Raw genomic sequence first — 23,592 nt, 5'->3', positions numbered from 1 at the left:
GCAGAGATAATGTGAAGAAAAAGGTTTGGCGCAATAAAATAAATGCCTCAAAGAAGACCATACACACAAGGAGCACTGCTTCTCTAGGAGGAGAGATCAGTTAACGTGAAACAGTCTTGGCAAGCTAAAAGAAAGCAGTTGTCACCCCAAAGTGCTCCCATGGGAAATAGAGGATCAGGGGAAAAGTAAGGTTTCAGTTAAAGCTTTGGAAAGTTACCATGAAAAATGTAACCAGTGGAGTCTGTCTCTGCCCAATACTTCTGAAAGTAGAATGAGTTGTGAGGAGTGGCTGGAAGTAGGCAGTAATGGAAAACAAAACAAAACAACAACAACAACAAAATTACAAGAAAACAAAGGAAGTGCTTACAAATATTGATTAATTTAGTCTTTGCAAACCATTTCTGAAATTTAGTTATGTATTTCCATTACATAGTTAATAGTTTCAGAATCATTACCCAAAAACATTAAGTGTCAGAGCTGTAGTTTCTACCGTAACGTGTCCTATTTCAAAGCCCAGATGTTTTGTGTTTTTTTTCTGTTCACATTGCTTTACTGTTTTGCAGTAAGGAATACAAGAGGATAGCATAGAGGGATGTTGTTTGACAGGAGGTGCATGCATTTTAGTTGTCACAGATTGGGAATGAAAGGACTTAACTGCTTTAATTAATCACAATATAAACCTTAGAGATATCTGAGTTAAGCAAATATGTGCTCTAGGCGTTTGTGTGCTATTTTTATTCATCATATGTCAGAAGGCACTGAGGCTTCAATAAATATTATGCTAATACTTGGAAAATGTCCCACACCACATGTTCACTTCACACCTGTTAGTAAGTAAGGACACTTCTTAAGTGTTTTCTGTATGTTTGTTCATTTGACTTTCTGATACTATCCAAATTTACTTTGCTTGAATACCTGTAAGAAAAAGAAAAGCAAGTAAGTGATTAGGTGTCTGATAAGTGCCAATCAAAATCTAGCATTTTTATTAAAAACAAGATTTTTCTTGTCTTTATTGTATTTTGGCTGTTTCTTTAAAATAAAAAATGGATATGGTTAGTTTTATCAAACTAAACATTTGCTTACTTACCAAACCTTATAAAATGCTTATCTTATCCCAAGTATGATTCTAATGATTTTAGAACTATTAACTTATATAACAGTTATAACACTATATGATATCGGCACAAAAATGTATTCCATTTTTGCAGCAAAGAGAAATGAACTCAAAGAGATTAAACACATAGGTAACAGACACAAAGCTGGAAATTGAACAGCTTGGGACCAAACTGTCTAGCTTCAGTCCCGGCGCCCTTAACCTCTATAATCTGGGATGGATCTTTCCACCCAGTCCTCTGATGCTATCACATGTTCTTTGATTGAAAGTGTGAGGTTGATTATGTGATTAAATCCTTGTAAACTCAGACTTTTGTCAACTGACATATGAGGTCCTTGGAGTTGTTTTAGTCTCTCTTCAGCCTTTCTTCCAGTTATACCAAATCAAAAGATACACATTTTGCTTGGAGTCTTGTTCTAAATTGAAAGTTCCCATTTATTCTTTCTCTCTTTGTTTTTTTGGCAAAGCACTGGGAAATGAACGCAGTTCTCTGGCATGGCAAGTGAGAACTCTGCCTGCTGAGCCACCATGGCCCACCCTCCATTCATTCTTGCCCTTACTTCATTTCTTTTTTGTTTTTCTAGCACAGCATTTAAATTTTAGAAATTATTTATTTTGAAAAATTTTTAATAACTGGGTAAAACCTCTAATTTAAGTTGTATTAAATCCATAAAGCTATCAATCAGACAATTATTTAAAATTACCTTCATAAGTAGCTACAATGATCAATGAATTTTAGAGAATTTATTATTTTCCCTCAACATCTGTTTGAGAAAGGAATAATTTCATTTTAAGTTAGATATAAATGAAAGAAATTCTAGTTTATTTTAATAGTGGAAACGTCACAAAGTAGTACATTGAAGTTCTACCCTGCTTTTTGTCTCTAGGATTGTTACCCATTTCCTCCTTTTAAGGCATTTTTCTGTTCTGACTTCATATATGTTGATTCTACTTCTACTTCCCTGATTACTACTCATTTGATTTGTCAATTCTTCTTTCACTTGTTGAATCTGGTATATCACAGTGATCTTTACTCAACTATCTCAAATTTCCACTTTGCATCTTTTCTTTAACCAATGTAAGCTAATCTGGCTTCACTTCTCATCTGTAAGAAGAACTTCAGTTTCATCTTTGTTCTCTGATCTTAAGGCTGAGGTCCTAAGTCTCTTCTGTACACTCCAAATGGCCTGCTGAAGATCCCACAGATATATATATTACATATATATATAATATATATTTATTTATATTAAAAATATATATATATATATATATTTTTTTTTTTTGCATGGGCAGGCATTGGGAATCAAACCCGGGTCTCCAGCATGGCAGGGGAGAACTCTGCCACTGAACCATCATGGCCCGCCCTCTCACAGATATTTTAATCCCCACATTCCACAAGTGAAGTAATCATTTTACACGAAATCCTTTTTCCCCTTTTCTTGAACTTTCCTTCTGAGGAAATAGCATCACAATTAAATTGTCCTAAATGACCAAGCCAGATATTTTCTTCATAGGCTGAGTGACAGTTTTTTTTCTCCTCAATAACTTTTCATTATGATTTATCATCTGTTTTACTATCATTCTTTCCTTAACTCAGGTTCATATTAAGTTTCATTGGAAAAACTTCAGCATCAGACTTACTGTTCTCCCAAGTGAAGATCTCACCCTGTTGCTACTGATGTCAGAATGATGACATTTAAGTGCAAATCTTAGGTCTCATATTTGCTTCTGATTCTTTAATGGCTCCTCATGTTTACAAAGTAATACCAAATCCTTCAGAACATAATTTCAGGAAGTTTCCATCTCTTCTTATTCTCATATAATTCTTTGCAACTATTCTATGCCATCCTCACATATAAAGTCAGCCCACATGGAGAGCCACTTCATGGCTTTCACATCAGTTTTATCAGCATTTCCTTCTTAAAACTTTATCTTATCTCCCAATATTATAGTACCTAATATTATGATTGCATGTAGTACATTGTTGAAATTCTTTACTAAAATATCTGTCTTTTCTAATGTCTGTCTTTCCTTTTAGACTTAGTGCTCCTAGGGCCAAGCTATCTCTGATTCATAGATTAATTAATTCATTTGATAAATATTTAATGAGTTCTTTGTGACAGATGTTGTTCAGGTATTAGAAATGCAGCAGAGAGGCAACAAACAAGAAATCCTGCCTCAAGGACTTTACTTTCCAAGGGAAACAAAAATACTAAGCAAAGTAAATAAGTAATATTTAGAAAATATTGTGAAAAAAGCAGTGCCAAGGCAAAACATATAGAAAAGACAGAATGTGAAGAAGTGCAATTTTAAACAGAATCATCAAAGAAGGCATGGTTGAGAAGAAGAAATTTAAGTAGACGTTGGAGGTTCCTGTTCATCCATTGCACACCCTTTTCCTACCAGCTGGCACTAACGCTGACATTAAATTCTTCTTTTTTTTTTTAATAAATTTTGTTTACTACATAAGTGGTATGAACAGAATGCTGTAAGATTTTATAAATTAGAAAATCGTATACTGTATGATATCTAAGGAAGTAACGTAATATATGATTCAAAAACACAACTAGACTTTTGATAAATATATAGATATTATATATTGTATATATTGTTGACATAATGTACCTTGGACAAAGGGTGGTGATAACACCATCCTTGTTATAAAATAGGAGTTTTTAAATATATAGGATGGTAATAAGACCATCCTATACATAAACACTTTTGTTTATTGGGATAGTGGGTAAAACAAATTTCCTGGATAGAAATGTGGAAAAGCTGAATTGTTACATTTTTTAATCAGAAAACTGCTGGATATCAGACTATGCATTGAAGGAGTTCACACTACATCTAGTGATTGATGTTCTACCATTGAAGGTTCTATCATTGAAGGTACCATTGATGTTTTCAAAAGGCTGTAACCAAAAAATTAATCTAAACTAGTGAGAAAGTTAATTTGGAGAGAGATAAGATTGGATTCTGTTTGAATTTGTATGACACATTAGTGGACTTAGAAGGAAATTTTATCCTTTCATTATAAAATTGAACAAATATTAGGAAGAACCATTTTGATGAGGACTCAGTTTGCATCAGTCATTATGCTAAGCAATTCTTATGCTTCAACTCATAACTGAGTTTTATTAGATTCTGACCTTTTATACAACCATTTTAGATATGAAATCACAGAGGGTTATATAATTTAAGTGATTTTCCAGATTTTGTTAATTTAGAATAGAAAATGCCAATCTAATTCAAAGTACTAAAACTGCCACAGAAATATCCAATTCCATTTTTGTGATTCCCATGTGTCATGGTCAGGTTCATGTGTCAACGCATCCAGGTGGTGGCTGGTTATCTGGTTGAGCAAGTTTTGACCTGTCACTATAAGGACATTTCAAGGGCTTAAATTATGATCATATTGGCTGCATCCACAGCTGACTACATTTGCAATCAGTTAAGGGAGTGTCTTCTGCAATGAGTGATACTTAATCTAATCACCAGAAGTCTTTTAAGAAAGATTCAGAAGAAACACTCTCCCTGCTTCATCCAGCCAGCCTCTCCTGAGAGTTTGTTGAGGACCTTCATTGGAGTTGCCAGCTTGTAGCCTGCCTACAAACCTTGAAATCTACATCCTCATGGTCATGTGAGACACTTCTGTAAATTTTGTATTTACACATATCTCCAGCTGATTCTGTTTCTCTAGAGAACCCTAGCTAATACAGCTTAAAAGCAAACTGTTTCTGGTGGTCCTTACTAACAGCTATTGAGACAAAAGCATTTGCCCAATCAATAGCTGCATATCAGGTACTAGGGGATGCATTAATTTGCTCAAGCAATGATACCACATCTGTAATAGCAGCTGCAGTTGAAGTCACCACCTGGTTGAGTTTACCATAATCCACTGTCATCCTGCAAGACCCATCTGTTTTATGCACTGGCCAAATAGGAGAGTTGAATGGTGATGTGATGGGAATTATCACCCTTGCATCCATCAAGTCCTTAAAAGTGACTGCAAGTTCTGCAATCCCTCCTGAAATCTGGCATTGATTCTGATTTATTTTGCTAGGTAGGGGCAGGTCTAGAGGTTTCCTCAGCCTTTCCTACCGTAATTGTCCTTACTCCATCCAGTCAGAGAGCCAATGTGGGGATTCTGCAAGTTGTTCAGTATATCTATTACAATTATGCAGTCTGGAACTGGGGAAATAGCAACAGAATAGGTCTGGGCCCCCACCGGATCCAGTGTGAGATGGACTTGAGCTAAAACTCCATTGTTCATCTGATCACTATAAGCTTCTACTCTGACTGGTAGACCAGAGTGATGTTTTGGGTCCCTTGGAATTAATGTCACTTCTGAACCAGTGTCTAGTAACCCCCAAAATATCTGATCATTTCCTTTTCCCCAATACACTATTACCCAGGTAAAAGGCCATAGTTCTCCTTCCGGTAAGCTTGGAATAGGATTAAAAGTATCAATTTGTGGCAGTGTAACAGGGTCTTCTTCAAAGGGACCTAGCTTTCCCCTTGTTCAAGGGGCTCTGGGTCTGTAAACTCTCTCAAATCTGGAAATTGATTAAGGGCCGTGACTCTCTGTTTTTGTAATTCAAATTAGACTTCTGTTCACTTGACCTAGAACTCTTTTGTTTATACAGTTCAAACATGAATTTAGTAGACTGCCCTTCTATTGTACTTCTAAGTACCCCATGATCTATTAGTCAACATCACAAGTCTCTATGAGTCAGAATATTCTGACTCCTGCTTTCCGTCCCTTAAGATAGCTACATCCACTTGTCTTTGGCAATTAAGTGCTGCTACCTGACTTCTGTCAACTCAGGAGCCAATCATCCTCACTGTATTTAATGATTCCAGCTCAGTGACAGCAGATTCCAGAGTGATATCTGATCTCCAGAGAAGAATGACTAGAGAGTGCTTCAAGAATGATGGAGCTAATCTCACAAATTTATTTCCCACTGTTCTAGTAAAAGCTGCATCCTCCAGACATTCCTGGGGTATATGAGCAGGCCTTCCATGATAAATCCATTCTAACATTCCAATCTCTCTAAGCCATTGGATCCCCTCATTTACCTTATACCAGGGCAGTTCTGGCATTTCAACCTCAGGTAAAGTCAGCTACCTTTTGATCCATGTTTCTGCCAACCATCCAAACAAATTTTTAATGCCTTTTCTAACCCCTCACTATAACATTGACCACAGAATCTCTTCTCAGTGGGCCCATATGAATAAATTCAGCATGATCCAGCATTATATTCCTCCATCATTATCTCCCACACTTAAAGTCCATTGCCACACATATTCCCCAATTTCTGTTTATATTAATTGGAAAACGCATGCCATTCTTTTGGAGTATAACATACCTCTTCATGGGTGATATTTTTTACCTCACCTTTTGGGGCCTGTTGGGACTTTAGCCTAGTTATGGCTCTGGAAGAAATGAAGGGTGGTGGTGGTAGGTCATGAAAAGAATTACAAGTAACTTCCAAGCCAATTGCTTCAGGGCATTCATTTGCAGTTTCTTTTGGTGAAACAGAATTACTCATTCCAGGGTTAATTCCTATAGGTGGAGGTTTGGTGGGCAACTCAGCCAGACTGGAGGTAGGGCGGCTATGTCCTCAGGGCAGAGTATTACAGGGTTAGCTAGAAAAGACTCAGCACAATCTAGGGTTTCAACTTCTCCACAGCGATCATTATCCATTCATATGTCGTTGTTTACTTTGCTAGTTGCTGGAATGTAATATACCAGAAATGGAATGGTTTTTAAAAAGGGGAATTTAATAAGTTACATGTTACAGTTCTAAAGCCATGAATTGTCCACATTAAAAGAAGTCTATAGAAATGTCCAATCTTCCAGGGAAAGATACTTGATTCAAAAGGTCAAATGAAGTTCAGGGTTTCTCTCTTAAGTGTGAAGGCACACAGTGAACACGGTCAGGGTTTCACTCTCATCTGGAAAGGCACACAACAAACATGGCATCTGCTAACTTTCTCTTCTGGATTCTTGTCTCATGACACTCCCTAGGAAGTGTTTTCTTTCTTCATCTCCAAAGGTTGCTGGCTGGTGAACACTGCTTCTTATGGCTGTGATGTTCTGAAGCTTTCTCAAAAATACTTCTGTTATAGGATTCTATAAACTAATCATGCCCCACCTGGAATGGGTGGAGACATATCTCTACCTAGTCATTTTAATATCCAAACTTGTTTGAGTCACTTCTCCATGGAGATAATCTAATTAAAGTTTCCAACCTATAGTACTAAATAGGGATTAGAAGAAACCATTGCTTTCACAAGACTGCTTAGGATTAAAGCATGGCATTTCTAGGGTACATAAATCCTTTCAAACTGGCATAGATACCATCCTATTTTTCAGGATACCACTTCTTTCCAATCAATGCTTTCATTTTAATGGCAAACACCAGGCAAGGTTGAAATTTCAGTTTATCAGTTTATGTTTGTAAAGTTGTACCCTAACAATGAGACTCTGAATCTGATTTTCAAATATGTCAAATCTGTGGCTACAGGAAATAAGATTTTCCTTCTGGGCACTCTTAGAGATTTTTATATCCATCGTGGTGAATAAGCTTCTCATTTTAAGCCTTCAGCTCATCTCTTTCCCTCATCAATGTGTACAGAATATCTAGCAACAGCTAGCCAACATTGCTATAACTCCTAATTCCACGAAACTTTGTAAAGTTGTCAAAAACATTATCATCCAGAGCCTTCATATAAGTGAAGACTTAGCAGAATCCAACGGTGACATTTTTGACTATCTTTTTTTGCCAACTCACTCCATGGATTGGCATTGTCATTCTGATTTTGGGAAACAGAGTCATTAGTGTCTTTGAGTCAAGTCAGAGTAGAAAACCCATTGTAAAAACCCATTTTTAAGATTCTGTTTCTTAAGAACCACTCCTAGTGCCAAACTTTATTAACTAGAATTCTCTAGAGAAGCAAAATATATCTGTAAATATAAAATTTATAAAACTGTCTTATGTTACCATGGGGATGTAGAGTCCAAGACCTGTAGGACAGACCAAGAGCTGGCAGCTACAATGAAGGTCCTCAGTGAACTCTCAGGAGAGGCTGACTGGGCAAACAGGGGATGTAAGAGTCCAAGATCTGTAGGCAGGCCACAAGCTAGTAAGTCCAATGAAGATCCTCAACACACTTTCAGGAGAAGCTGCCTGGCTGAATTAGGAAGAGTGATTGTCTCTTCTGAATCCTCCTTAAAAGCCTTCTGGTGATACGATTAAGCACCACTCTTTGAAGAAAGCACTGCCCTTGGGTGGGCCATGGTGGCTCAGCAGGCAAGAATGCTCACCCACCATGCCAGAGGACCCAGGTTTGATTCTCAGTGCCTGCCCATGTAAAAAAAAGAAAGCATTCCCCTTAACTAGTTACAAATGCAGTCAGATGTGGATGCAGCCAACATGATCATGATTTAATCCCATGAAATATCCTCACAGCAACAGACAGGCGAGTGCTTGCCCAACCAGACAACCAGGCATCACCACCTGCCCACAGTGACACATGAACCTGACCATGATACCATGTCTGTGCCATTTTGGATATGACTGCACCATATCAAGTTTCCCTTAACATTGTGAAAACATTAATTCTGTTTTAGGGGATTTTTATGGCATATATCTTTTCTAGTCCTTCTTAAAGCTTCTGATTATTTTAGGGAGATCTGACAAATGAACAAACCCTTCTGAATTGAACCTCCTAAAAAGTGTATTAATAACCATGTTTTACTTGCTTGCATTTTGGAATATTTTAAATACATAGGGGAGATAAAATCCTGATCAGTATTTGGGTATTAAGGGGTGGGAATCATTCTAGCATTACACATTTGAGAACTGTTGGCCAATGTGTATTCCAGGAGACCATGAACTAATTTTATTTTGCATACACTTAAATAATATATTCCATGTGTCAAGCTCTATTATAAATGCCTTATAAATATCAACTCATTTAATGCCCCTAAAAATGACTGTTATTTTCTCACCTTCTTGCAAATGAGGAAAGGAATACATAGTGAGTAAGCTATTTGCTTTAAGTTACATATCTGGGCTAGTGGTCAACTAGAATTCAAACCCAGGTACTCAAGTTCCAGAGACAAACAGCTGCAAGCATTTTATCATGGTATGCAATCACTCCTAATTTGTGAAATCTTTCAGGGAAATTTTGCAGAACTCTGCTTCTCAGCTTTTGTGAAAAGGCTATAATCATTCCAGACATTACATTTGCCCACGAGAGTGTCCACAGAAAAGGAGATAAGAGCTTTTCTTGGAATTTCCCCGCAAGCACCCCCTCTGGTTTCACTGGCCTGAAATGGATCACATTTGTGCTCTTTGTTGGGAATTGAATGATGAGAACAAAGAGGCATTCTCAATTCTTAACCCACATTCCTAAGGTGTGAGATGATTTGCAAACAGAACCCTTGGAGATGCTATCATTAAAGTGTGGAAGGCAGGCCTTGATGCAGTATGGCTAAAATCCTTATAAGCAAAGGGAATTGGATGTGGGCATAGAAGCCAGAGGTCAGTGGAATGCAGAGGAACAGACATAAGAAGGAGAGATCACCAAGTGATGGAGGGTGACCAGAACGCTAGAGACTCTAAGAGAAGGAAGCCTACAAATACTTTGTTATGGGACTTCTGGCCTCCAAAACCATAGGACTATAAATCCCTGCTGTGTGGTATTTGCCATATCAGGCCTGGTAAACTTAGACACTCCTCAACCAATTACTTTTAGTTAGGAAAGACACATACACACATACTTGGGCTTATTAGTTTAAGTTTCAGCCAAATGCCTACAGGGGAGTCATCTTCTTCTAGCATTATGGAACTGTGAGGAAGGTAGATTGTGATATAAGATTAGGTGCAGTTAATGTTTATCACATTGCCCCCTAAGTTTACATTATTATAATTAAATGATTGAAACAATTAACATAAGTCCTTATGTCTATTTAATTTCAGAGCTGGTTCTAGGATTCATTACTTCTGTTCTCTCTCTCTCTATGTATATATAGATGTATCACATACACACATGTATACACATTCACATACATATATGTAGGTGTATTTATATTTTACTTTCACTAAAACTGGGCAGACAGATGGATATACAGGCAGATGGATGGACAGACAGGTAGATAGATGGGTGGATAGATGGATAGATAGATGAATAGATAGATAGATAGATAGATAGACAGACAGACAGAGAGATAGGCAGATCTTACCTTTAACATGGCACAATCATTAGATCAAATAAAAATTCAAATCCAAGCATGTTACACACAAGAAATGAACAGCTCAGTGGATGACAGCTGAGAGCCTCTAAGTGAATGAATTCCAAACTTATAGATTTGATCATGATTTCTGAGGAATATTCTGACAGCATCTGAAAATAATTTCCAAACGACGTTAGGCATAAAGGAGGCAGCATTGTGCCATCACTGTGAAGTCCGAGTTCAGTGTGTGTCACTAGGCACAGACAGGCATTTGCATTTGTGTTGATATTCATGATATAGAATTCTTGGCACACAACTGAGAGATAGAGTGCTTATAAAATGGATTCTCTTATCCATCAAAGTAAGTTTGAATTTCAAGGTGTAAATATATATAGTCTAAAATATTTAAGGACTATCTAGTAGGCAAGTTTTATAACCTTAGAGAGATTTTAGGTCCTTGGACTGAATAACAAATCACAAGTTGATAGAGTAGCACTGGGTGTGCTAATGAGGATGGGGAGTGGCAGGCTGAACTGGGTGAGGGAGGGGGCAGAGAAAACCCAACAGACTGCTCTTGTCCTAGAAGGACAGTTGCTCTAGTTTGCTAGTTGCCAGAATGCAATATATGAGGAATGGCATGGTTTTTTTAAAGGGGAATTGAATACCTTGCTAGTTTATAGTTCTAAGGCTGAGAAAATGTCCCAATTAAAACAAGTCTATGGAAATGTCCAATCAAAGGCATCCAGAGAAAGATACCTTGGTTCAAGAAGGCTGATGAACTTCAGGGTTTCTCTTCTCAAGTGAGAAGGCACATGGCGAACATACTCAGGGCTTCTCTCTCATCTGGAAGGTAACGTGGCGACCATGGCATTATCAGCTAGCTTCCTCTTCTGGTTTCCTGTTTCATGAAGCTCCTTGGGAGGCATTGTCCTTCATCTCCAAAGGTCGCTGGCTGGTGGACTCTGCTTCTCGTGGCTATGTCATTCTGCTCTGCTCTCTCTGAATGCCCTTCATTCTCCAAAATATTTCCTCTTTTATAGGGCTCCAGAAACTAATTAAGACCCACCCAAATGGGTGGAGACCTGCCTCCACCTAATTCAGTTTAACAACCACTTGATTAAATCACATATCCAGGGAGATGATCTAATTACACTTTCAAACATACAATACTGAATAAGGATTAGAAGAAACAGCTGCCTTTACAAAATGAGATTAGGATTAAATAATGTTTTTTCTAGGGTACATACATCATTTCAAACCAGCATAACAGTTCAAGGGCGCATTAATTCTGCTTTAGGGGATTTTTATGGCATATATCTCTTCTAGCCCTTCTTAAAGCTTCTGATTATTTTAGGAAGAATTGATGAATGAAGAAACCCTTCTGACTTGAATATCCAAAAAAATGTATACATAACTGTGTTTTACTTCTTTGCATTTTGGAATATTTTAAATACATAGGGGAGATAAAATCCTGATCAGTATTTGAGTATTAAGGGGTGGGAGTCATTCTGACAGTACACATTTGAAAATTGTTGGCCAATATGTCCTCCAGGAGACCATGAATTTATTTTATTTTGCATACACTTAAATAATATATACCATGTGTCAAACTGTATTATAAATGCCTTATAAATATCAGCTCATTTAATACCAATAGAAAATGGCTGCTATTTTCTCATCTTCTTGCAAATGAGGAAAGTAATGCATTTGCTTTAAGTTATATAGCTGGACTAATGGTTATCTAGGATTCAAACCCAGGCACTCAAGTTCCAGAGACAAACATTGCAGGCATTTTATCATGTTCTGCAATACTCTTAATTTATGAGATCTTTCAGGGAATTTGTGCAGAAATGTTCTTCTGAGCCCAGAAATGGTGCTCTTTACAATCCCTATAAACACCTTATACGCAGCCTTGTTAAAAGAAGAAGACTGAGGAGCCATTTATAAATCCAAGAGTTATACATGGGCAGAGAATCCTGAGAACCAAGCTAAAGAGACAAGTACTCACAAAAGTGCATTGATATTTAATCTAAAATTGATTAACAACCTGGTTACTTTAAAGTCTAAACTCACCTGCTGCACATCTATGCTCAATTTTACCTTATAATTAAATTCTGCTTAAGTAGAATCCATGTTTCAATATCTTATATTTCATTCTTCTATCGTGTTGTGCATATGTACACACACACACATATACATATTTCTTCTCCTATCTGACTCATTACTAAAAACCTTTCAGCTTTGCACTTCTCTTAAAGTGTATATTTTAAGTGTAATCAACTTTACATTTATTTCACAATTTTATTTGGAGAGGACTTTCAGTGTATTTATGGTTCCATACCTCTCTAACTCTGATTCTGTTATTTCTAGTTTATAATGCAGTGTGTACTTAAGACAGATGTAAAAAGAAAATGATGTGTCACTTGAACTTTTCCTCTATTTTTCTGTCACATGCATCAGTCCTGACAAGTGTAAATATTATTGAGCAAAGAAATATGTATTTACTCTTTTCTGACTTGCAATCCATGCTCTCTCTAAATTATCTTATTTATGCAATTTTACATGCATTACACTCATGTATTTTGCACGTATATGTCAGTGCCATGAACAGCAAATCAATAAACATTAATTAGGGACTTACTTCACAAAGTAAGTGTAAAGTTCATCACCAGTATTGTGCCAAGTACTAAGTGTAAAATGATAATGTAAAGGAAAACCCAATATATTGATTCCTAAAAATTAAAATGTATAAATCTGATGGGAGTACAGAGGAAGGGAAAATTAGCTCTTCTTGGCAGAATAACAAGGTTCACAGAGGGGACAGTGAAGCTGAGACATCAAGGGTGAGTAAGATTTTTCCAGACGGTGGAAACAAAGGTCCTCTAGGTAGTGGCATTACCTGGACAAGAGCACAGAGGAATGAACATCATCATAATCAGAAAATAATTAAGGGATTACACTATGGGGGTTCTCTGAACACTAATCTGAAAGGGGTTTTGAAACTCATTCATGCCATGCTCTTAATAAATGCCAATGAGTTGGGATGACTTGACTTTTAATATGAAGGTTCAAACCCATTAGAGCTTTTTCTAACTTTGTTATGTTTTTAATAAATGAGAGTAACAGACTAGATTTTGTGTTTTGGGACAATGATTCTAAGGTTTCTGTATAGAAGGGGCTACAGGAGGGAGCAAGTAGATTGCTTTGCATCAGTGCAGTTTGTAAAGATGAGGATCAAAAACTGCTGGGACAACCTAGGGCTGATAAAAAGCAAAGAGCATATTTAATGCATATCATATTCCTATATATCTAGAGAATTACAAAGTTTTTATAAAGGCAATTCACTGAAAATAGTTACTTAAATTTTTGCATGTATTTATGGCAAGTTTGTTATTTGATCCACCCATGGCTTTGGGAGAAATCATTAGGAACTGCTAAATCATTCATGGCTTAACAATATGGCATGATACATATGTACACACATATATTATATATTTATATATAATATTCATAGTTTCATTCCAAAATCTTTTAATTTAATGGCTATGTATTCTTATTTTGGTAAAAAAAATTCCTAACTGTTAATGTTAAGCCTGACAATATAACATATAAATAAAATATGTGGCAAGTCATAATTTCTTATATAGATATGAAATCTCAAAAGTAGAATTGTGTCATATCTACGTAAGTATTTTCAGTATAAATCAGACAAACTAAAATAAGCAACTTGTATTGGAGCCAGCTTTCACTCTAAAGTAGCGTATCCTGTTCAGTAGCTGAGTAGATGACTAAGAATATTATAAATTAAAGTGGAGAACTATACTACAAGTTCAATCATTCTTGTTGTTCCGTGATCCTTTTGAATGGCACCCAGAGTGAGAGCACATGACCAATATCTGCAACTTCTACGCCCTATAAGAAAATCCATCAATTAACTACATATTGAATAATAGAACTTCAAAGAAAACAACAATAACAAATAATTTAATAGTATTTTTTGAAAGGAATATTTATTCAGTGTGCATCATGAAGGTTTGTATTAATATTAAGACCAAAAATATAAAAGAAAAGACACTATCTTATTCAACTTTGTATTTTGCACATGGTGTGAGCTAGGTATAAGTTTATTAAAGTTGTTGAACTTTTAGCAGATATAATGCTTTTTTTCTTTATCAGCATCTGCACAGTAGAACATTTCACACCATTTTGATATTTATATCTATAATTGAGGCAGATTCAGTATGGAGACTTTATCTATGTAAAATATACATGGCAAAGTAATAGAGAAGAACCAGGTAAGGGTTCTGCTGGGTGAAAAATCATTGTTGCAAAGAGGAGAATTTATCCTTCATAAACTGTTTATTCCTGTAGCATTACAAAAAGAAGTGGTTTTGATAAATTGCCAACACAAGTATACAATGCCTCACAGAAGTAAACATTTGTTGAATAATTGTTAATGACAATATGAATACTGACGATGATGAGAGGATAATATCAATTATCACTCTTGATATATCAGTAATGTAAGCCTACTTTTCTTCTAGAAGTTTTCTTTCCTAGGAAAGTCTACTATAGCAAACATAACTTCCACATACTGATATTGTTAGAATTCATGAAAGTATCTTAAAGGAAAGCATTTGGCATTGAAGATCTACAGTATGAATCATTTCTTGCTCTTGCCACTGCTTGGATGATTTTATTGAAAAAAAAACATTAAAAGTTGGCCAACAGTATCATTCATTCTTTTACTTTTTATAATATACTTCTAAGATATTGCTTTTTTCCCCAATTATATACAGCCATAAAAGAAAAGCCTGATTGAACAACTGGTTGGAAAAAGGCAATCCTGTTTTTCCAAAACTAAACAGTTTGGTGATCTCTTAGAGATGAGCAAATTTCTGCTCATAGTATAACTTTCCATGAATATATTGCTCCATTTATGCTCAGTAGAATTTTCCTTCTAACCATCAACATATGTACATATCTATATTTTTTTATATCAAGTGCTTATACTCTAGATTTCATTTTGTTCCCAGTTCATAATAGTAACATTGAACAAGATATTAGGAAGAAATATTCATATAAAAAGTCTTTAGAGAATGATTTAACTAATGATTTATTAGTTCAAAAAGCAAAAACACAGAAAAAAAAAAAAAACCCTTTGAGTACTCCATAGTACATACATAATACGCCAAACATCTAAAACAAGAAAAAATGCAGCTAATATGAGTTGTATTTAGCGTTCTCTTATTTTAGTTTTTTAATGCTGTTGGAATTGCAATATACCAGAAATGGGTGCTTTAGAAAGGGAATTTATTATAAAAAGAACTTACTAAGTTATGTTTAGAGTTCTAAGACCATAAAATTGTCCAAACTAAGGCATCCAGAGAAAGATACCTTGACTCAAGAAAGACTGTTCTGTGAAAGCACATGGCTGGCATCTGCTGACCCTTTGGCTTCTGGTTTCAAACAGCTTCTCTGGGATGTTTTCTTTCCACCTCTCCAAATGTCACTGTCTATGTCATCTCTGAAGCTTTATCCAAAATGGCTCCCTCTTAAAGGACTCAAGTAAGTGGGTTAAGACCCACCTTAAATGGGCAGAGATATATCTCCCTAATCAAAAAAGATTCCCCCCCTAAGCAATAGGTCTGCCTCCATGAGATTGGATTAGGATAAATTACATGGCTTTTCTGGGGTACATACTAGGCTCAAACCAGCACATTCCACCCTCTGGATCCCAAAAAGATGTGTTCTTTCCAAATGCAAAATACATTCATTCCATCTCAATGTCACAATAGCCTTAAACCATTTCAATAACAATATAAGCACAATACAAAGTCAAAGCCAATGCAAAATCTCATTACTCTTGCTTATTGACCTGTGAAACTAAGGACAAATTATATGCTGCCAATACATAAAGGAGGGACAGTCATAAGATAAATGTTTCCCTTCCATAGGAGAAATTGGAAAAAACACAAGGAAACCAAACACTTTCTAAAACAGCAGGGCAAACCCCATTAGATTTCAAAGTCTGAAAGTCACTTATCCTTAGCGTTTGATAGAGTGGCAGTCCCATCCTTTCTAAGGGCTTCTACAATTGCCTTTTTTCTCTCCAAATACTAGGGTGTGGATTGCAACCTTGGGGAACTTTGGAGATATCACCTTTTACTTGGCTTGACTGTCTCCAAGCATAAGGGAATTACCTGGAATCTCTTCCACCTCCAGGGAAAACGCTCACCTCCCTCAGAACAATGGGCTGGAAGCAAGGTTCCTTCAAACCCCCAAACAATGTGCTCCACCCTCTCTGAGGCCTGGGGCACCAAAACTCCTTCTGAACATTGAGATGGAAGGCCTACCCTCTGCTTTCTGGGAAAACCCATTTTCTCCAAGTAATGGGTGGGTCCACTCTCCTGGCCCAACCTTATCTTGGCTTCAGACCTTAGCTTCCATGTTTCTGCCTTTGAAGCTATTTTTTCCTTCAATCTGTTCCTTTTCTGTCCCTTTTAATCCAGACTGGCAGTGGTTTCATTTATATAGGCCTTACACGAAACTCGTCTGTTTTCCTTGCAATATTCACAGATTACACACATGAGACAATAGGAAATTCCATAAATCCTTTCTGGATAATTCCATTTCCAATTCTGGTTTTGTCTGAAATGTCTGACTGGTTCTGTGGTCCCTCTTAAAGGACTCCAGTAAACAGATTAAGACCTAGTTTGAATAGATTATGGAAGTCACATAATCAAGTGGTCCCGCCCACAACTGGGTGAATCACATCTACATGAAGTAACTTAATTTAAAAGAACTCACCTTAAACAATAGGTCTGTTTCCACAAGGTTGGATTTGGAAAATAGCATGACTCTTCTGGGATACAGTTTCAGACCAGCACATATGCTGACAGATCCCTAGTTAATTCAGTCTTGGGACATAGTGGTGCTCCTCATAACTGTTTGCAATTTTCAGTGGTTCTTCAATTACTCAAATACCCTTTCCCTAATTAAAATCTTCCTAATGCCTACAGTATGTGTTGAGTTTTAAATTGCAATTGCAAATTAACACCCTCTATAATTCAGTACCTATAAGACTTTTAGCTTCTGTATTGACATCTTAATCATAAAGTTAAAGCACCTATTATAAACCAAGAGCAATGTAAGCAGTGTCCACATTTTCCTTGGTGTACAAATCAATAAAACATGTGTGATGACTTCCAATGTCAATGATCTAACTACTGGTAATAGACACAGGTCCTTTTAAAACAGGTATTTAAAATATATGTTGCATGTACTGAAAAATATGTTGTCAGTACATTTTTGTTATAAAGGTTAAATAATTTTCAATGCTAATCCTTGTGATATCAGTGTCAAACACCAAATTATAAAGAAAATGAGTCAAGCATATTAAAACCGTTAACTTGAGCTCTATGAAAACAAACAAAAACGCAAGAGTGATATTCTCATATTTTCCAGGTGCATATGTGCTCCAGGTCAAGGCTACTGATGCAGATGACCCAACCTATGGAAACAGTGCCAGGGTTGTTTACAGCATTCTTCAGGGACAGCCTTATTTCTCCATTGACCCTAAGACAGGTAAATTTTTTATTACAGACAACATTATCATCAAAACTTCAAGTATTTAAACTTTAATTAAATCTTGGCATGAGAAGTTGTCCATTATAATGCAGCAATAAAAATTGAACATGCCATACATTAAGCAAGGGAAGATAAGATCTTTTCTTGCTGCTGCAGAACTTTATACTTTTGATTGAGCTTGGTGTAAATATAAGGTTTTTTGCATATATTCAAATTTTTTGTCCAAGAGTTTCTGTATATTTTTCTTTAAAAGTGTAAGCATATTTATTTTGTGATTCCTTTGGCAAAAATAGCTTTTTACTTCCAGCCTTCTTGGTTAAGTACAGTTATCTTGGACTTAACCAGTTCTTGGCTTTATCACCATGTGGTTAGATCATGGAGCTTGTATTGCTATCTCTATCATGGATTATAGATAATTGGATTATTTCATATAATTTGTGCTGATGGGGCAGAAAGGAGGTGTTTGAGACACTGTAATCAATGATTGTTCTGGGCTATGTATTTTAAAATCAGTCCTACTTCTAGATAAATAATAATAATAATTACAGCAATCAAAGTCAAATATAGTGTGATAGGCATAGGATGGTCAGGGGGATATACATATGGAAGATTTTGTGTTGTTTTTTTTTTTTAATGCATAGTCTCTCATTTTTAAGAGGCTCTGTTTTTGAATCATGGAGAATTTAAGTAAATTGTATTAGGGGTTCTCCAAAGAAAATAGAACCAATAGGACATACACACACATGAAGAGATTTATTACAGAAATTGGCTCACACAATTGTGGGAGTAAAAAAGTCTGAATTTAGTAGGTAGAGTAGGCCATAAACTGGAAATATGATGAAGGTGAAGTTGTATTCTTGAAGAGAAGTTGGCTGGCTGAAGAAAAGGCAGAAATTTCTTCTGACTTCTGAAATCCTCAGTTCTTATTGTAAGACCTCCAACTGCTTGGATGAGGACATCCTCTTCATTGTTCATGGAAATCTCCTTTGCTGATTGTAGATGCAATCAGCTGTAGATGCAATCAATTGACTATAGATTGATGTCCATTTACAAAAATTTCCTCACAGTAACAACCAGGTCAGTATTTGCTTGATTTAAACCTGGACACCATAATCTTGCCGAGTTGACACATGATATTAACTATCACCAATATTTAGCACTTTTCTTGAGTAATGATCAAATTGGAGTTCTATGCCACAGAAAAAGTAGAAATTCAACAATGATGTGTATTTTATCCTATCAATTCTTATATAGTACTTTATATTATATTACAAATAGAACTTTATGACATCTATTTTGTTATCTTAATATAATGGAAGAAATTGTTAATATATTGATCTACGAAATTACATTTTTCATAAAAATGGAAATTGATTTCTAAAGACCTTCATTGATTTGGAAGATATACATTTGAGACACCATACATGCAAACAGGCTAGGCATTTCAAAATTTATACTTTCTCAGAAGTATTGCTATCAGCAAGTTCAGTGATTAGATGTAAGAGAAATTTATTAAAGTTTATTAATTATTAACCACTTAACAATGCTGGCTAGAAGCATAAACCTACTGATGGCTTTCAGTTAAAGTGGAAATGGAGAACCTGCAAATCCTTCTGTCAGTTGAACCTACCATTCTGTCCCCAGTTCTTTCCCTCCCCATCAGGCCAGTATGTGGGATAAAAGTTACCAAAATGTTAAAGGAGAATGAAAGGGAATTGTTCTATCATGTGAAACTATAAAGAGTAGAGTTTAAGAGTAGAGTTTATCATTTGATAAGTGCATCATCACTGAAGATGTTCCAGAAGAGTTTGGAACAAAGAAGGTCCTGTAATTTTCATAGAAGTTTGGGAGTCACAAATCAGACTTCAAAATGTTATGCCTGAGAGTATGTTGGAAAAATTAAACTATTTTTAAAATAAATGTATCACTGAAGATGAGATGTTTGGTAATGTCAGTGTTAAGGAAATTTTATTGTTGTTTCACTTGGGAAAATCATATGTATTTGAGTGTGATTCATTGAAATTGCTCACTGAGGATTATGATGGCAAAAGTTCCAAAGGAATTAGGAAAGTTTAGGTGATAGGCAGAATGTCTAGAAAATAATGAAAATAAATTAACTAAATTAATATATCCATTATAAGATGGAGGAATTATGGGTTATTATTTTTTCTCTTATAAAATGTCTGTTTTCTAAATGTACCATAAAAAATAATCTGAATCTTCAAACTCTGAAGTATGGATAACATGTGACTCTTAGATCACTTCTGCCTCTGAGGAACATTCCTTAGGGATGGAAGGAATGGAAGAAAGGGGGGAGGGTATGGAAATTGAAGAAGAAAGAGCTCAATAATAGATTATACTTAGTAGGTTGCAGTGAGCAACTCTAAAGAGTAGATGACTTTATATACTCAGAATAAAAGTCACATGGGGAAAATGAGTATTTAATATTGGTCAAATGCCTCTTGATGGAACCAGTATCTAACTAAAAACAGTAAAAATCATACCCTTTAAAGACACATTTCTGCATAAAGCAGGGTGTAAGAACATAGTTATCAAAGTCAAACTAATAACAGGACAAATGACAGCTACATGAATCAAAATACACACTCTTCCCTTGCTTCCATCTGGACAATATCAATTATAGCTGAATTTTAATACCTTTAGAAATTAAAGTGTTCTTTTACAACAGATGTGAATATACATGTTATAACTCCTTGATTTTGTATTTCCATTTTGCAAATGATGCTTATTATTTAGAACTAAAGGTGAAATAATTCCTGCATAAACTATGTCATAGATTTTTCGAAGCATTGATTTTCACTGGAGACAGAAGTCTTGATATTAACTGTGCCTCAGACCACTAGACAGGAAAAAGTGGATGATGAGGCACTTCATTTATAGAATGATAACTGTTTCTTCATGCACAGAAACCATTAGAGGAAGACATTTTGTTAATTTATCACTCTGTGTTAGAGAAGAGTAAATCAAGAATCAAGGATAATTGCAATTTCTCAGAAATAGTCTCCATTTGTTCTAAACATATAGCTTCTTTTTATGATTCCTTTTGCTGTTCTTAAATAAAATGCATGAAAATGCAATGTTCTCTATATTTTTTCCTCATCTGGGTGTAAAATACAGTTTAAAACAATTCTTAAAGAGAAAATTTCATTGATAATTCGGTTGTCTACATATTTATGAAGATATACAAATATCCATTTGTTTTTATTTTGAAAAGATAACGTTTTTAAATTCTTTATTCATATTGCTGTTTGACAAAAAGTCCTAATAAAGGATATGGCAAGCTTATTTCTAAACAATATAAATTGATACATTTAATTAAATAAGTCCATGATATTCACTTTAAAATTGGCTAGTTCAGCAATTATTTGGCTTAACTGTGAAATTATTCTCCCTGAAACATTTGAATACAACCATTTATATACAAGCACTAATACCATGATTATTAAATGATATTTAAAACACTCCAAAACATAAACATTAGTCACTAGGTAATTCAGCACTTTATTACATGAAATCAGGACACTAAACATCTCCATAAATTTATTTCATTTATGAAAAAAAGTTACATAGAATGATTGATCCCTGTATTTTAATTTCTACTTAAAATTATTTTAAGATGTTTTTTACTTTGCCTAAACAATTTCAAATAACTAGTCTGGCAACAACATGTAGCAATATTGTGCATCACATGTTAAGATTATGTTATAATTTTCTAATGATCTGCACCCCACTTTGAGAAAGCATTGCATTATTTTATCTTACTAGCTTTTAATTTGTGCTTATTTAAAGAAATATGGTCTTTATGTGTTGTTTTATGTATTGATACATGTATTTATAGAATTCATATGAAAACAGTTGTATGACAATGAAGTTGCCTGGGTTCCTTTTTTCTTCTTTTTTCTTCAGTGATCTTATATTTCATGCCCTGAGTTCAAGCCCTAGAATGTGTTTATGAAAATCTGATAAGGGTTGTGGAAATGACCTGATACTTTCTGAAGATTTTTGATTTTGGGGCCCAAGATATGAAGGCTATTTTTGAAGAAGATACCCCAATGAAACACACTCCCATATTCTGACTAATATTTATACTTTTTGATCTTGAAAAGTTTATGGGTATTCTAAAGCTCCATATTAAAATTATAACCTGGGTCAAATTTTTATATTTTGAGCTAATACATGATAATACTATGCAGTTCATATAATGTTTTATTGCTTGAAAATGCTCCTAATAGTAATTCAGAATAAAACCTTGAGAATTCAGATACCTAAGTTGTTGCTAGTGAAAGAGAGATGGAGTATAGTAGCTCAAGGGCAAAGCAAAAGAATGTTTGCTTACACAGAGTAGGGACTTCTTTGATATTTTTTTGCAAGAATGAATGAATTGCCAGGTAGCACTAAGATGAACACTGACTATGCTTATAATGAGAACAAGGGAGTCAATAGATGCTAATTAATACAAGAAGGGAAATGTGTAAAGAACATAGAGCCTTTATTAAGATAAAACTGCACACATTTTTAGTTATTTTTGTGACTATTTTGCATAAGGGTAGAAAATTCATGACTAGTAAAGCAAGGCAGACTGGGATTTCCTTTGTATTCTGTATTGCCACACTTCAAGAGAACTCCTTGTGAATTCTGCTTGCTTTATTTTAGAAATCATGGGATACACACATCAGCAGAAAGAACTAAGAATGTTTGTCTGGCCTTGTAAAGAAAATACTCTAGGGGGATTTAATACTTGCCTTTAGAAACTTGTAGAGCTGTCATGTAGAAGAGAACTATCTGTATTCTGTGCTGCTCCAAAGGAAAAAAGACAAACAGTGCGGACATGAGTTACTGGAAGGGAGAATTTTGGATTCATAAAAAAAAAAAAATTAAAAAGTTAAGACTCGTCAGTAAATAAAAGGGGCACCTTGTGAGATGGTGGGCTTCACAACACTGGAAATGTTAAAGCAGATAAAGAATGCTGAACTAATGGCACTGTATTTAATTAATTTTATGCACATTTATTTACTACAAAGGACATACTGAAATATTAAGCTGAATCAAGTAGATCTCTGATTGTTGGAGAGAGGCCATTAATTTCTCAGAAGGTTATACTAAAATTTTATAGGTTTAGATTCTGTGATACATATCACTACTACAATCCCAAAGAACAATTAAGGGTTGCTGTAAGTTGGAAGTTGAAGTTTATGGTCTCTAAATTCTGTTTTGTACTGAAAAGAATAAGCTGATAAATCTTGACCTCAAAATATATTTTTGGCAACAAATAAGAAAGCAAATTCAAAAACTTTATTTGTAGAGTAGTGGACACAATATTTTATTAATCTTGTTTAAGAATGCTTCAACTCTTTAAAAAATCAATTTCAACATTAAAGCTAATTTAGGACTATAATTAAATAAAAATCATTTCCTTTTCATATAAACTGCTACAAAAAGTAGGGCTCATAAATTTTTAATAAAATTGTGGTATTGAAAGCAGAACCTTTATATTGTCATGGCTGAAGTTCAGTTTCCCAGTCTTTCACTATCACTTTTATGCTTTTTACTGATCCTACCATCTATCAGCTATGCCTAAAGGACTTGAACTTCAAAAAATTAATTTTCTAATGCTTTGTTTAGA

At 35.1% G+C, this 23,592-nt stretch overlaps 1 protein-coding gene and 1 long non-coding RNA gene across 3 annotated transcripts in view; one reads left to right on the top strand and one right to left on the bottom strand.

Moving 5' to 3' along the window:
- The window catches only part of CDH12 (cadherin 12), a 368,770-nt gene that overhangs the window by 221,228 nt on the left and 123,950 nt on the right, over nt 1–23,592 (top strand). The window contains exon 3 of one of the 2 annotated variants that reach the window (XM_077115123.1): nt 17,826–17,945. The exons of the other annotated variant lie outside the window; for it this stretch is intronic. Within the exon in view, the coding sequence (XP_076971238.1) occupies nt 17,826–17,945 (120 nt within the window). The remainder of the gene's footprint in view (nt 1–17,825; nt 17,946–23,592) is intronic. 2 annotated transcript variants of the gene reach the window in all.
- On the bottom strand, nt 720–10,550 carry LOC143646151 (uncharacterized). Its single transcript, XR_013157342.1, has 2 exons — nt 10,368–10,550; nt 720–915 (listed from the first exon to the last, which is right to left on the bottom strand). It is a non-coding gene; the product is annotated as an uncharacterized LOC143646151 (long non-coding RNA).

This window comes from Tamandua tetradactyla, chromosome 9 (assembly GCF_023851605.1).
Source record: "Tamandua tetradactyla isolate mTamTet1 chromosome 9, mTamTet1.pri, whole genome shotgun sequence".
Taxonomy (NCBI): Eukaryota; Metazoa; Chordata; class Mammalia; order Pilosa; family Myrmecophagidae; genus Tamandua; species Tamandua tetradactyla.
Note: the sequence above shows the minus strand (reverse complement) of the source record. Positions and strands in the feature narration are given on the sequence as shown.